This window comes from Diceros bicornis, chromosome 2 (genome assembly GCF_020826845.1).
Source record: "Diceros bicornis minor isolate mBicDic1 chromosome 2, mDicBic1.mat.cur, whole genome shotgun sequence".
Lineage (NCBI taxonomy): Eukaryota > Metazoa > Chordata > Mammalia > Perissodactyla > Rhinocerotidae > Diceros > Diceros bicornis.
In genome coordinates this window covers 49,541,427-49,555,388 of record NC_080741.1, presented here as the reverse complement: position 1 = coordinate 49,555,388, position 13,962 = coordinate 49,541,427, and the positions used below count along the sequence as shown (strand labels likewise).

Sequence of the window (13,962 nt, the reverse complement as noted above, 5' to 3'; positions counted from 1 at the left end):
ATGAAGAATACAATACTGGAAATGAAAATTCACTAGAGGACCTCAAAAACAGAGTAGAGGATACAGAAGAACAGATCTGCGAGCTGGATGAAAGACTAGAAGAAATCACCCAAGCTGAACAGATAAAAGAAAAAAGAATTAAAAAGAGTGAAGACAGTCTAAGGGACCTCTGGGACAACATCAAGCACACTAACATCCGTGTTATAGGTGTCCCAGAAGAAGAAGAGCAAGACAAAGGGGCAGAGAATCTATTTGAAGAAATAATAACTGAAAACTTCCCTAACCTAACGAAGGAAACAGCCATCCAGGTACAGGAAGCACAGAGAGCACCAAACAAGATAAACCCAAAGAGGCTCACACCAAGACACATCATAATTAAAATGTTCAGAATTAAAGATAAAGAGAGACTCCTAAAAGCCGCAAGAGAAAGACAAGTTACATACAAAGGAAACCCCATAAGGTTATCAGCTGACTTCTCAGCAGAAACCTTACAGGCTAGAAGAGAGTGGCAAGGTATATTTAAAGTGCTAAAAGGAAAAAACCTACAGCCAAGAATACTCTACCTGGCAAGGTTATCATTCAAAATGGAAGGAGAGATAAAAAAGTTTCCCAGACAAGCAAAAATTAAAGGAGTTTGTCACCAAGAAACCAGTACTATAAGAAATGCTAAGGGGACTTATTTAAGGGGAAAAGAGAAGACCACAAATAGGAAATATTATCTATTTCCATGATAACAGGGTAATGGATACAAATGCACAAAAAAGAGGTTAGATATGATATCAAAAACATAAAATGTGGGAGGAGGGGAGTTAAAGAGTAGAGCTTTCAGACAGAGGTAAAATTAAAGAGACTATCAACTTAACATAGACTTCTATATACATAGGTTACTATATATGAATCCCATGGTAATCACAAACCAGAAACCTATAATAAACACACAAAAAACTAAGATAAAGAAATCCAAACATAATACTAAAGAAAGCCATCAAACCACAAGGGAAGAGAGCAAGAGAAGAAGAAAAGAACAGAGAAGAACTACTAAAACAACATGAAAAAAATTTTTTAAATGGCAGTAAGCACATACTTATCAATAGCTACTTTAAACGTTAATGGACTAAATGCTCCAATTAAAAGGCATAGGGTGGCTGACTGGATAAAAAAACAAGACCCATATGTATGCTGCATACAAGAGACATACTTCAGACCTAAAGACACTCACAAACTGAAAGTAAAGGGATGGAAAAAGATACTCCATGCTAATGGCAATGAAAAGAAAGCTGGGGTAGCAATACTCATATCAGACAAAATAGACTTAAAAACTGTAAAAAGAGACAAAGAAGGGCACTACATAATGATCAAGGGAACAATCCAACAGGAGGACATAACACTTGTAAATATCTATGCACCCAAGGCAGGAGCACCTAAATGTATAAAGCAATTATTAACAGACATAGAAAGAGAAATAGACAGTAACACAATAATGGTAGGGGACTTTAACACTCCAATTACACCAACGGATAGATAATCCAAACAGAAGATCAATAAGGAAACATTGGCCTTAAATGACAACACTAGAAGAGATGGACCTAGTAGATATGTACAGAACATTCCATCCAAAAATTGAAGAAGACACATTCTTTTCAAATGCACGTGGAACATTCTCCAGGATTGATCACATATTAGGCCACAAAACACGTCTCCATAAATTTAAGATTGAAATAATACCAAGCATCTTTTCAGACCACAATGGTATGAAACTAGAAATCAACTATTGGAAGAAAATCAGAAAAGCCACAAACATGTGGAGATTAAACAAAATGCTACTGAACAACTATTGAGTTAATGAAGAAATCAAAGGAGAAGTCAAAAAATACCTAGAGACAAAAGAAAATGAAAATATGACATGGCAAAATTAATGGGATACAGTAAAAGCTGTTCTAAGAGGGAAGTTTATAGCAATACAGGCCTAGGTCAACAAACAAGAAAAATCTCAAATAAACAATCTAACAGTGAACCTAAGGAAACTGGAAAAAGAAGAACAAACAAAGCCCAAAATCAGTAGAAGGAAGCAAATAATAAAAATCAGAGCAGAAGTAAATGAAATAGAGACTAAAGAAAACAATAGAAAAAATCAATGAAACTAAGAGCCGGTTCTTTGAAAAGATAAACAAAACTGACAAATCTTTAGCTAGACTCACCAAGAAAAACAAAGAGAAGGCTCAGATAAATAAAATCAGAAATGAAAGAGGGGAAATTACAATGGAGACCTCAGAAACACAAAAGATTATAAGAGAATACTACAAAAAGCTATATGCCGACAAATTGGATAATCTAGAAGAAAGGGATAAATTCTCAGAATCATACAACCTTCCAAAACTGAATCAAGAAGAAATAGAGAATTTGAATAGACCAATCGCTAGTAAGGAGATCAAAATAGTAATCAACATCTCCCAAAAAATAAAAGTCCAGGACGAAAGGGCTCCCCTGGTGAATTCTACCAAACATTCAAAGATTTAATACCTATCCTTCTCAAACTCTTCCAAAAAATTGAAGAGCAAGAGAAGCTTCCTAACTCATTCTATGAAGCCAACATTACCCTGATACCAAAACCAGACAAGGACAACACAAAAAAAGAAAATTACAGGCCAATATCAGTGATGAACAAAGATGCAAAAATCCTCAACAAAATACTAGAGAATTGAATACAACAATACATTAAAAAGATCATACACCATGATCGAGTGAGATTTATTCCAAGGATGCAGGGATGGTTCAATATCCACAAATCAATCAATGTGTTACACCACACTAACAAAATGAAGAATAAAAATCACATGATCATCTCAATAGATGCAGAGAAAGCATTTGACAAGATACAGCATCCATTTATGATAAAAACTCTGAATAAAATGGGTGTAGAAGGAAACAACATCAACGTCATAGAGGCCATATATGACAAATCCACAGGTAATATCATTCTCAGTAGAGAAAACCTGAAAGTTATCCCTCTAAGAACAGGAACCAGAAAAGGATGCCCACTCTCACAACTGTTATTTAATATAGTATTGGAAGTCCTAGTGAGAGCAATGAGGCAAGAAAAAGAAATAAAAGGGATCCAAATCGGAAAGGAAGAAGTAAAACTGTCACTATTTGCAGATGAAGTGATTTTATATATAGAAAACCCTAAAGAATCCACCAAAAAACTTTTAGAAATAATAAATGAATACGGTCAAGTTGCAGGATACAAAATCAACATACAAAAATCAGTTGTTTCTATACACTAACAACCAAGTAGCAGAAAGAGAAATTAAGAATACAATCCCGCTTATAATAGCACAAAAAGAAAGAATAAAATACTTAGTAATAAATTTAACCAAAGAGGTGAAAGACCTGTACACTGAAAACTATAAAACATTGCTGAAAGAAATTGAAGAAGACACAAAGAAATGGAAAGATATTCCATGCTCTTGTATTGGAAGAATAACATAAGTAAAATGTCCAAACTTCCTAAAGCAATCTACAGGTTCAGTGCAATCCCTATCAAAGTTCTAATGACTTTTTCACAGAAATAGAACAAAGAATCCTAAAATTTATATGGAAAAACAAAAGACCCCAAATAGCCAAAGGAATCCTGAGAAAAAAGAGCAAAGCTGGGGGTATGACACTCCCTGATTTCAAAATATACTACAAAGCTATAGTAATCAAAACAGCATGGTAGTGGCACAAAAATAGACCACAGATCAATGGAATAGAATCAAGAGCCCAGAAATAAACCCACACATCTACGGACAGCTAATTTTCAACAAGGGAGCCAAGAATATACAATGGAGAAAGAAAAGTCTCTTCCATAACTGGTGTTGGGAAAACTGGACAGCCACATGCAAAAGAATGAAAGTAGACCATTATCTCATACCATACACAAAAATTAACTCAAAGTGGATTAAAGACTGAATGAATGTAAGACCAGAAACCACGAAACTTCTGGAAGAAAACATAGGCAGTACGCTCTTCGACATCAGTCTTAGCAGCATCTTTTCAAGTACCATGCCTGACCGGGCAAGGGAAACAATAGAAAAAACAAACAACTGGGACTACATCAAACTAAAAAGCTTCTGCACAGCAAAGGAAACCACCAACAAAACTAAAAGACAACCTAACAATTGGGAGAAGATATTTGCAAGCCATATATCTGATAAGGGGTTAATCTCAAAAATATATAAAGAACACATACATCTCAAGAATAAAAAACTAACAACCCAATTAAAAAATGGACAAAAGATCTGAACAGACATTTCTCCAAAGAAGATATACAGATGGCCAACAGGCACATGAAAAGATGTTCAACATCACTAATTATCAGGGAAATGCAAATCAAAAGTACAATGAGCTATCAACTCACGCTTGTCAGAATGGCTAAAATTAACAAGATAGGAAACAACAAGTGTTGGAGAGGATGTGGAGAGAAGGGAAGTCTCATACACTGCTGGTGGGAGTGCAAACTGGTACAGCCACTGTGGAAAACAGTACGGAGATTCCTCAAAAAATTGAGAATAGAACTACCATATGATCCAGCTATTCCACTGCTGGGTATTTATCCAAAGAACATGAAAACAAGAATGTGTAAAGATATATGCACCCCTATGTTCATTGCAGCATTATTAACAATAACCAAGACTTGGAAGCAACCTAGGTGCCCATCAAGGGACGAATGGATAAAGAATGTATGGTATATATACACAGTGGAATACTATTCAGCCATAAGAAACGATGAAATCTGGCCATTTGTGACAACATGGATGGACCTTGAGGGTATTATGCTAAGCGAAATAAGTCAGAGGGAGAAAGTCAAATACCATATGATCTCACTCATAAATAGAAGATAAAAACAAAAACAAACAAACACATAGAGAAAGAGATAGGATTTGTGGGTTACCAGAGGGGAAGAGGGAAGGGAGGAGGGTCAGAAGGGTAATTAAGCTCATGTATATGGTGATGCATTGTAATTAGTCTTTGGGTGGTGAACATGATGTAATCTACACAGAAATCAAAATATAATGATGTACACCTGAAATTTACATAATCTTATAAACCAATGTTGCCACAATAAAAAAAAAAGATCCCAAAAACTTAACAGTTGGCTCTGGGAAGCAGGTATCCTCTGGCACTGACACAACACAGCCTCCTGGGTTGTGATGACATAGAGTGAGAAGCATCTTGGGTTCCTCTAAGCTGCCTGAGATCAGCTGCACCTGCTCACCAAGAAGAAGTGAGCATGATAGACAACAATGCAAATAGGATGTAAGATCCTGCCCTCTGTCTGTCTCAGAGAGGAGTGTCTGTGTCTTAGTTTAGGTTGAGCCAGAAGCAGCCCCAAGACAAGGATTCAAGTGTAAGCAGTTTATTCGGGAGACGACTACAGAAAGCACCAGCAGGAGCACAGAGACATGCGACAGGGCAGGAACAGAGGTCAGAAGAGGCCGTGTTCACGAACAGGTCGTTGCTGTGGGCAACAGTGGCACAAGCCAGCTGGGGCCCTCCAGGAGATGTGTAACACATCTTGGAGTGGGTCTACCAAAGGCATGAGGAAGGAAACCCAGCTCCCACCTATCGTTGGTTGAGGCTGCTCCCTAGAGTACAAACTCTCAGACTTCCAGTCTGTCCCATAGCAAAGAGCCACAGGGGCTTCTAGTCAGCTACACCTGGTGAGTGGGAAGGACCTGGACAGTGTCTGAGACACCCAATGCAGCAGAGATGTGACCTGTGTGTCACTCTGCGTGTCTCTCCTTACCAGAGCTCCCCACACCACTGAGCGGGATTCTTGTTTTTAATGGTACAAAATTTGTGTACCATTTGATTCCTAAACTTAAATCTGCTACTCAGCCAAAGAAACAGTAATGTGTCTCAATGCCAGAGGAAAAGCCAGGAGTAGTGGACTTTTCCAGAGTTAAGATTTTCAAGGGGAATTGGAACTTTATGGGCATTGTACCAGCAGACTGACCTTAGAACCCAGTCAGCCAGGAGACTGCATGGCATCTCTGTGAGTTTAACAAAAATCCCTGGCCCGGGGCCAGCCAGGTGGCATAGCAGTTAAGTTCGAGCACTCTGCTTTGGTGGCCTGGGGTTTGCAGGTTTGGATCCCGGGGGCGGACATACAAACCACTTGCCAAGCATGCTGTGACGGCGTCCCATATAAAGTAGAGGAAGATGGGCGTGGATGTTAGCCCAGGGCGAATCTTCCTCAGCAAAAAGGGGAGGATTGGTGACAAACGTTAGCTCAGAACTAATCTTCCTCAAAAAAAAATGCCTGGCCAGATCCTTGACTGTCACCTATACGAGCAGGACCAGCTCCGCAGCATCCCCACCACCTCCGCACACGCAGTGGATCTCAGGTCCCACTGGGTGTTCAAGTGGAGGGCAGGAGGTGTGTGAAGGGCATGGAGAGGGACGCTAAGAATGGAGATGCTGTCCTGGACTCTTGGCCCTGCTGCCTCACCCCATTCCCCCCTGATGGAACAGCTGCCTCCAGCCATCTCTGTGTTTTGTGAACACGCACTAACACACACACACACACACACACACACACACACACACACAGGCATCCCAGAGTTAAGGCCTCGGTTGGTTGTGGTAAGTGGGAGCAGGCAAGACAAATAAATCGAAGCCTGGATAAAGTTGCTTTCAAAAGAATTCATTTTTCAGAGTCCAGAAGCCTGAGCCGGGACAAAGCAAACCCTAGGACTCTAGAACAATTCTACGTTGAACAAAATCCCTGATTCTGTCATGAATTCTCCCAATCTTGTCACGAATCTTCCCAATCTTGTCACGAAACTTGTCCGTAATTCTCCCGAACCACCTACGCAAGCCGCGACGTCTCCTGACACGCTGGGGCTGTGAACCAGGAGGAAACAGGATCCTTGTAAGGGCTGGACCCAGACTCAAGACAAGACCTTGCCCCTCCAGACACCTCCCTTCCAGGGATACCCCAGGAGACTTGGGCCCCAATTCAACATCTGGCTGTGACCTTAGAAGCATGTGGTTGAATCACTACACCCACAAACAGGTGAGGAAACTGAGGCCTGGAGACAGCAAGGGGCTTCCCAGGGTCACACACGCATCCAGCAAAGCTGGGACAGGAGCGTGGGCTGAAAGCTCATTACTCTACATCAGTGGCTCTCAACCTTCAGCAGGAGGCAGAATCCCCGGGGGGCTTGTTAAAATATAATTGCAGGGCCCCACCCCAGAGTCTGATTCAGTAGGGCTGGTGGGGCCTGAGAATCTGCATTCGTGGCAATCTCCCAGGTGAGGACCATATTTTGAGAAACACTACTCTAAGGAAATGAAGTGCCAGTCCTGAAACCTGAGCTCAGGTTGAGGGAGGAACCTAGGGTAGGAGGGGCTTTCTCTGCCCTGCATGGGGCGCTGGTTAATTGGTCCATATGATGTTCCACGCACCACCTGCCCACATCAGCACCTCCAACCCAGAATGGGCCACTCACCTCATCACAGCTTATGTCATAGTACTCCTTGCCTGGGTCCAGGATAACTGTCCCCACACACTGTTTCACCCGCTGTGAAGGGGAAGCTTCAGGTCAAACTGGAACCACCGTGCCATAACCTCCCAGCCTCACCATAGTGGCTGGAAATGTTTCCTGGAGGCCTCTTGTTAAGCAACTTGGGAGGCATCTGCCACCGCCCCCTTCCCCCAGCCCCCAACCTCACCCCATTCTCCTTGAAGGGACACTGCTCCAGTGGCTGCGGTGTCAACCTGGGGCACACAGTCTCCTTCACCGTGAAGCTCACAGGCGTTGGGGTGTCTGGGTGCTCGTCCTGGTCAGGGGAGAAAGTGGGGAGACCTGGCTCAGGCTCATGCTTGCCTTCTCTGATCTGTCTCCCTGCCCTCCCCCACCAAAAGTGCAGCCCTTCAACAGCCCCTACTGTGTGCCTGGTGCTGGGCTTGGTGCTGGGGACAGAGGGGAGGAGGCAGGGCCCATTCCTGCCCTCAGCAAGCACACAGAGCAGGAGTGGACCTCAGACAAGCTCCGGAGAGGAGCACCTCCCCATCTGAGGGGGCTGAGGGAAATCAGGGGCCTCCTGGAGGAAAAGACGTTGCCACTGGAACCTCAAGGCTGAGCAGAGCCCTTCCCTGTGAGGGAGACAACAGAGTGCAGAGGAGACATAAAGGAGACAAGTCACAACCCAAGCCAATGACCCCACTTTTGTCCCTGGAACTCCCAGAAGTCCCTGGAGCCTGAATGGGGCTGTGGAGGGGGCACCTCTTTCCACAGGAGAGGTCTAAGGCAGGAAGCTCTCATGCTGAGAGGGGACACAGCTCTGGGAAGGTTTCCTGGGAGATGTGGGACCACACTTAAAGGGAGAAGTGCCTTCCTGACAGGAGGGACAGCATGAGCAAAGGGAGTGACAGTGTGGCCAGGCCTGACCAGAGCAGAGCCTCTCTCTCCACCGCCCGCCCCAGACTCACTCCCTTGGGCTGCGGGTCCAGCTCCAGGAGGCGGTAGAGATTATCGTCTGAGGACCGCTGGTTGAGGCCATCCACAGCACGGAGACGGCCTCCTCGTAGCTGAGGGCCTGAGCGGTGGCCACAGGGATCACCAGGCCCAGTAGCAGTAGCCACAGTGAGCACTGCCCCAGGGAACGGCTGTCCCTCTGGGTCTCCATGGTCCCCAAGTCTGCCTCCTCACAGCCTGCAGGACCCTCCTTTATGCCCAGCCTGGGGCTGATGCAAAGGCCCAACCAGGAGCCTTCCTGACCTGCCCCATCACTGGCCCCCTACAGGATGTGGCCTGGGTTTCCCTCAGCCCCTGCTCTTGCCTCATGGGGCTTGCTGGACAGTGGGCGAGGTCTACCTTAGTGCAAGTGAAGAAATGCTTTCTCCATCTCCCTGACAATGTCTTGGCCTCTCCTGGGCCCCACTGGGGAGTGTCATAGCCAGGATTGCTTAAGAGGGTTGAGTCCTCCAGGAGAGGAAGGGAGCCAGGTGCCTATCCTATATCCTTCCCCTCTCCCCACCCAGGGCCTCCTCAGGAATTACGGTAATATAATGGATTCACCACTAAATCTCCACCTCTATACACTGCTCAGCACGTAGTAGGCACTCAGTTATGGTTTGATGAATGAATAACGGTAACCACCCATCATCTAGAGCCTCACCCACCTAGCCAGTCCCAAGGGAGACCCTCAAGGCCACACCATCCTGTTCTCTGGACCCAGCCCTCAGCCAGTTCAGGGGCTCAGCTCCACCTGTCCCGTCTAAGGGATTCTTCTCCACTGAGTTTCTCAGTCTAAAATGTCCCCAGCCCCCGCCAGACACGGCCTGTTGCCCTGGTTCCTCCTCAGCCCTAACTGGGGAAGGGTCATCTACACTTGTGGACCCACTTCTTCACTCTCTCTCACACTCAAGGCCACCACAGGCTGGTCTTCCCTCACTGGATCCAGTGGCCACTCTCAAGCCTTGTCTTTATCTATGCAGGCTCTGGGGACTCTCTCTCCTCCTGAAACTGCCCCCTGCCCCATTCTCCCCTGACGCCACTCTCCTGCTTTCCCTCCTGCCTCCCTGGTGGCTCCTTCTCCATCCCCTCCAAGAACATTCCTCCTAATAAGGAGGGCTGCAGAGATGCATCCCAGGCTGCTTCTCTTCCCAGTCCTCGCATCTCCCTGGGGACACCAGGTATCATGATCAGACATCACCTGGTCTGTATCTCTGAGTTCAAGACCGCCATGAATCTCCATGTTTCTCCTCTCTGGGCCCCCTGGCCTGATGGTTTGCTGGGTGTCGCTGCATGAGCCCTGAGCTGAAAGCCTGGGGAGCACCCGCCTGCTCCTACTTCCTCCTGGGGACACACCCTCTGACCTCCCCTATCGCCCCTGCCCTGGTTCCTACCACCATCTTCTCTCCTCTGAAGTGTGAACACAGCCTCCAGACTCCACCTTTTCTAGGTTCCAGGCTCTCCTCAGACCACAGTCCACCCTCCACACCATTGTCCAGGGGCTCCTTCAAACCGCCGATTTGGCCATTTCACTCCCTGCTTTCAGGAACCCACACCGCCCTGGCCTGGCCTCAGGGCCTGGATCTTGGTGCTCCCCATTTCCTCACCCCCAGCCCCGCACACCGTAGGTGCCAGGCTGCCACATACACTCCAACCACTCAGGCTTCTCTGAGCCTCCTGCTCATTTCCCCACCTCTGCACCTGATCCCTCTGCTTGGGATGCCCTTCCACCCCGTGAAGACTTCCCTGACCTTCAACCAGACACAGCAACCTCCTCCTCTTTGCTCGCATAGCCTCCAATATGTCTCCTCCGATTTGACTTCAAATGACTCCCTGTGCAGTGCTCTGGTTGAGACACCAGGCTGGGGTGACTGGTGCTGGGAGGCGGAGAGAGCACAGCTGGGAGAGATGAGGAGCCAAAGCGATAGAGGGGTCCAGAGGCCAAAATGCAACATCTAATCCCAGCTCTCCAGTCTAATGGCTATGAGGCTAAGAGGACTGGTGTGGCTCTTGGCTTCAGTTGGCCTGTATGCTTCTTGGAGGCTTGGCCAGGGCACCTTAGAAGGCGCAATAGGGATGAAAGCCGCTGGTTGCACACTCAGCCTTGGGAAAAGGAAGGGGAAATGTGCTTCTGTGCATCCTGGTTGCACAGTCCAGGAATTTCCCCAGTGGCCTCTTGGTCAAGCAGGGCTTGCGCATCAGGGACCGTTATAGCGGTTGAAAGGAGGGTCATCGCAAGACATCAGACCCCTCAGGGCGCTCCTGGCTCCCTCATCTTCCTTGTTGACTTTGGGGTGCCTAAGGGGCCAGTGGGAGAGAAGTGGATATCAGTGTGAGTCCTTAGACTGTGGCATGAGCCCTGCCCAGTCCTGCAGTCCTCTGGGTCAGATCCAGCACACCCAGAGTCCCTTCCTGACTGGCTGAAGGGGACATTCTGCCTTGGCCAATACCAGACACTCCTCTTGATACCGGCCCTGCTATCAGTGCCCCTACATTAAACCCAGAATATATGGGGTTAAAACCCATCCTCTTTCCCTGCTTCTCTAAGTTACATTCATATGTAACTATTGTTTGTTTGTTTGTTTGTTTGTTTTTGTATCCCTGAACTTCACAAGGCAGATAGGAGCTACTAATTGTTAAAAGCCCAGGTGGCCTCAAGCTGGGCTCACACTGACGTTTTTGGCTAATTACCAGTTCTTGAGGTTTGTTATAGGGAAACTGATATCAAGAAGTTAAAGCTTCTCAGACCTCAATTCCTTGGCTTCCTGGCGCCAGAATCCACCATCCACTACAGAGACAGAGACAGTTGAAGGACACCCACCTGCAATTCTCTTATCCGCCATCCTCCTCCCTGCAAGCAGCGTCACAAGGCCAAAAGCAGGCTGGTGGGAAAGTGCTGATCAGCAAGGCCACAGGCTCTCCCTCCCTACAAGCAGCCACATTCCTCACAACCTTTAAAACCTCTTGCCTCCCAACTTTCGGGGAGACGTGACAAATTTGAGAGCTCTCATCTCCCAGCTGATGTCACCTGAAATAAAAACTCTTTCCTTGCCATCAGCCCAGCGTTCTAGTTTTATTTGGTCCCTCTTATGTGGCAGGTAAAGAACTTGGGTATGTATCTGGTAACGCTCTCACCTGGAATCAGCCAGAGCCCAAGTGGCTTCCACACATCCTCTGATGCAAGTCAGAAGTGTGGATCCAGGGGGACCCTATTCCTTCTCTGGGCCACAGCACAGGGTCCAGGCTTCCCAGGTTCCAGGAGTAAGCTGTGTCCGAGCTGAAGTCCTGTGCCTGGTGTCCACCATGTGAGGAGAAGGCTGACTCAGACCCTTAGAACCCAGGGCTGCCCTCTCTGCTGGGGAGGATGGGAGGGCTCTCTCAAGCTCGCCTTTCTCATAATGTTTCACCCCATTAACAAGATGATCAGGAGATTTCAGATCAGAAAGAAAAAGACAAAGAAGCTTTTTCACATCGGTCTGGACAGATAGACTGAGCTCCTGTCAGTGTGGTCAGGGAGCTTGGTCCACGGAGGCTGCTGAGGGCTCTGGGAGGCCTTCCACGGATTAGCAGAAGCTGGAGCCCCCCTCCCCCACTCCAGAATCCCTCCCTCACCTGGAACAAGAGCCACCTTAGTCCCCTGTCTCCCTGCCCTCTCCAGCTCCCTGTCCAAAGTCCTGGAGACTAAAGAGCCAATGGCTGCCCTGGTTGAGGCACCCAACCCGTCAGGCCTGCCCGCCCGTGAGATGATCTTCGTCAGGATGGTCAGCTTGTCTGAAACAGAGGACTATGCAGACAGTGTGGTGACTCTCAGAGAGCATGGTATCCATCCTCAGCCTCTGTCTTTGTGGGCAAGCCACTGTCCCTACCTGTGCCCAGAGTCCCCAGTCAGCAAGCCAGGAAGCCCAGGAATTGGGAGTCACAGAACTCAGGCTCCTGCACCTGGCAGCCTGGGGTCCAGGTTCAGCCCTGCCGTGACCAGCTGTGTGATCTTAGGCAATGTTATCCACTCTGTGCCTCAGTTTCCTCATCCATAAAACAGGGATGATAACTACAGTGTCCAGTTTATAGAGTCGTCGTGAAGGTCAAGCGCAATGTGGTGTGTGCTCAGGACGTGTCAGTATATTGTCAGTGTGAGCTCCGGGGTTAATACCTCAGAAGGAAACACGAGACAGGAGGTAGGGAAATTGGGGTGACTCAGCAAGAGCTGCCCTCCCTCAGGACGTCAGAATCCTCTAAAATCAAGGCTTTACACAAGATGGTCCCCAAGGACCCTTTGGATCCTTTGTTTGCATTTTTCAGGACCAACCTCACACAAATTGGCTCTAAGGGGGGGACTACAGGGACCAGCTTAAGAGAAATACTTTATTTCAGAATCTGAAACCCTAGCACTGAGGGCTAGAGGGAAAGGTTCCCAAGGTCAACCACTGCAGGAAACCCCCACCACCACCATGGATAAGTGGACACGCAGGCCTCACGCCCACGTGACCCCCTCCCGAGAGCAGAGGGAAGCAATCTGATGTAAGACAGCCAATGTGCTCACTGATCACTTTCTTTGTTCTTGGGCGCGTCACTTAACCTGCCTGCGCCTCACTCTGCCATGAAATGGCTCAAGTGAGGGCTCCTGGAGGGGAGTGAGGACGACAGCAGCAATGAGTGTGCGGAGACACCTGACACGGAGCACGTCCTCATGAACTACCCGAACAGACAGCCCACCCCCCGCAGCAGACCCAGGTGGACTTCCAACTCTGCAAAGCAGCCCAGTGAGGGTGGTGCCTCAGCATGGCCCTGGCAGCACAGGTGGCTCAACCCGCACTTCTGGCAAGTTGCCTCCCCTCCCTGAGCCACAGTTTTCTAGTGCAAACTAGGGGACGGAAACCCCAACGCAGCTGGACAGCAGCATGTTGGAGTCAGGTGTATAGTCAGGTACAGGTGTGCCCATGCCCTGTGGTCATCGAGGGCACCAGACACAGGGTCTGCCCAGACCCCACAATTCCACTTTCCACCTTTCTTTCACCTGCAGCATTTGATTCCTAGGACACCTGGAGTGGGGGGGTCCCAAGCCCCATCCTTTTCTAGGTGTGTGACTTTGAGCAAGTCACTTTGTTTCTCTGGGCCTCGATGTCTTCATCTGTAGGATGGGAATTACATGCCCTGCAGGGTTTGCATGGGGACAAATGGCACAGTGAGTGAGAAAGTGCAAGTTCACCATCAAGGCCTGCACTCCCAGGACGTTTTCGTGAGTGAGGTCCCAGTGAGGTCGCCTTGCTCTGCGTTGGCTCTAGGCCAACTGTCCCCCAACAGACACGTGTGCACAGGCAAGCTTGGTAGCTGTGCCCTGTGTCCTTGTCAACAACTCCACCCACTGCCACGTTTCTACTCAGAGGCAGCCTCTCCAAGAAGTCGGCCCCAATGTCACGCCCAGCCGGTACCCTCTGTGATGCAGCCCCCACCCAACACC

At 47.7% G+C, this 13,962-nt stretch overlaps 1 protein-coding gene and 1 pseudogene across 1 annotated transcript in view; both read right to left on the bottom strand.

The window, feature by feature from the left end:
* Nucleotides 1–8,676, bottom strand: part of LOC131421049 (protegrin-2-like) — a 33,402-nt pseudogene extending 24,726 nt beyond the window's left edge.
* A 2,026-nt stretch (nucleotides 8,677–10,702) lies between these two features.
* LOC131421038 (protegrin-2-like) overlaps nucleotides 10,703–13,962 on the bottom strand; it is a 32,338-nt gene continuing 29,078 nt past the window's right edge. Inside the window, exon 6 of the mRNA XM_058567575.1 lies at nucleotides 10,703–10,802. Within this exon, the coding sequence (XP_058423558.1) occupies nucleotides 10,703–10,802 (100 nt within the window). The remainder of the gene's footprint in view (nucleotides 10,803–13,962) is intronic.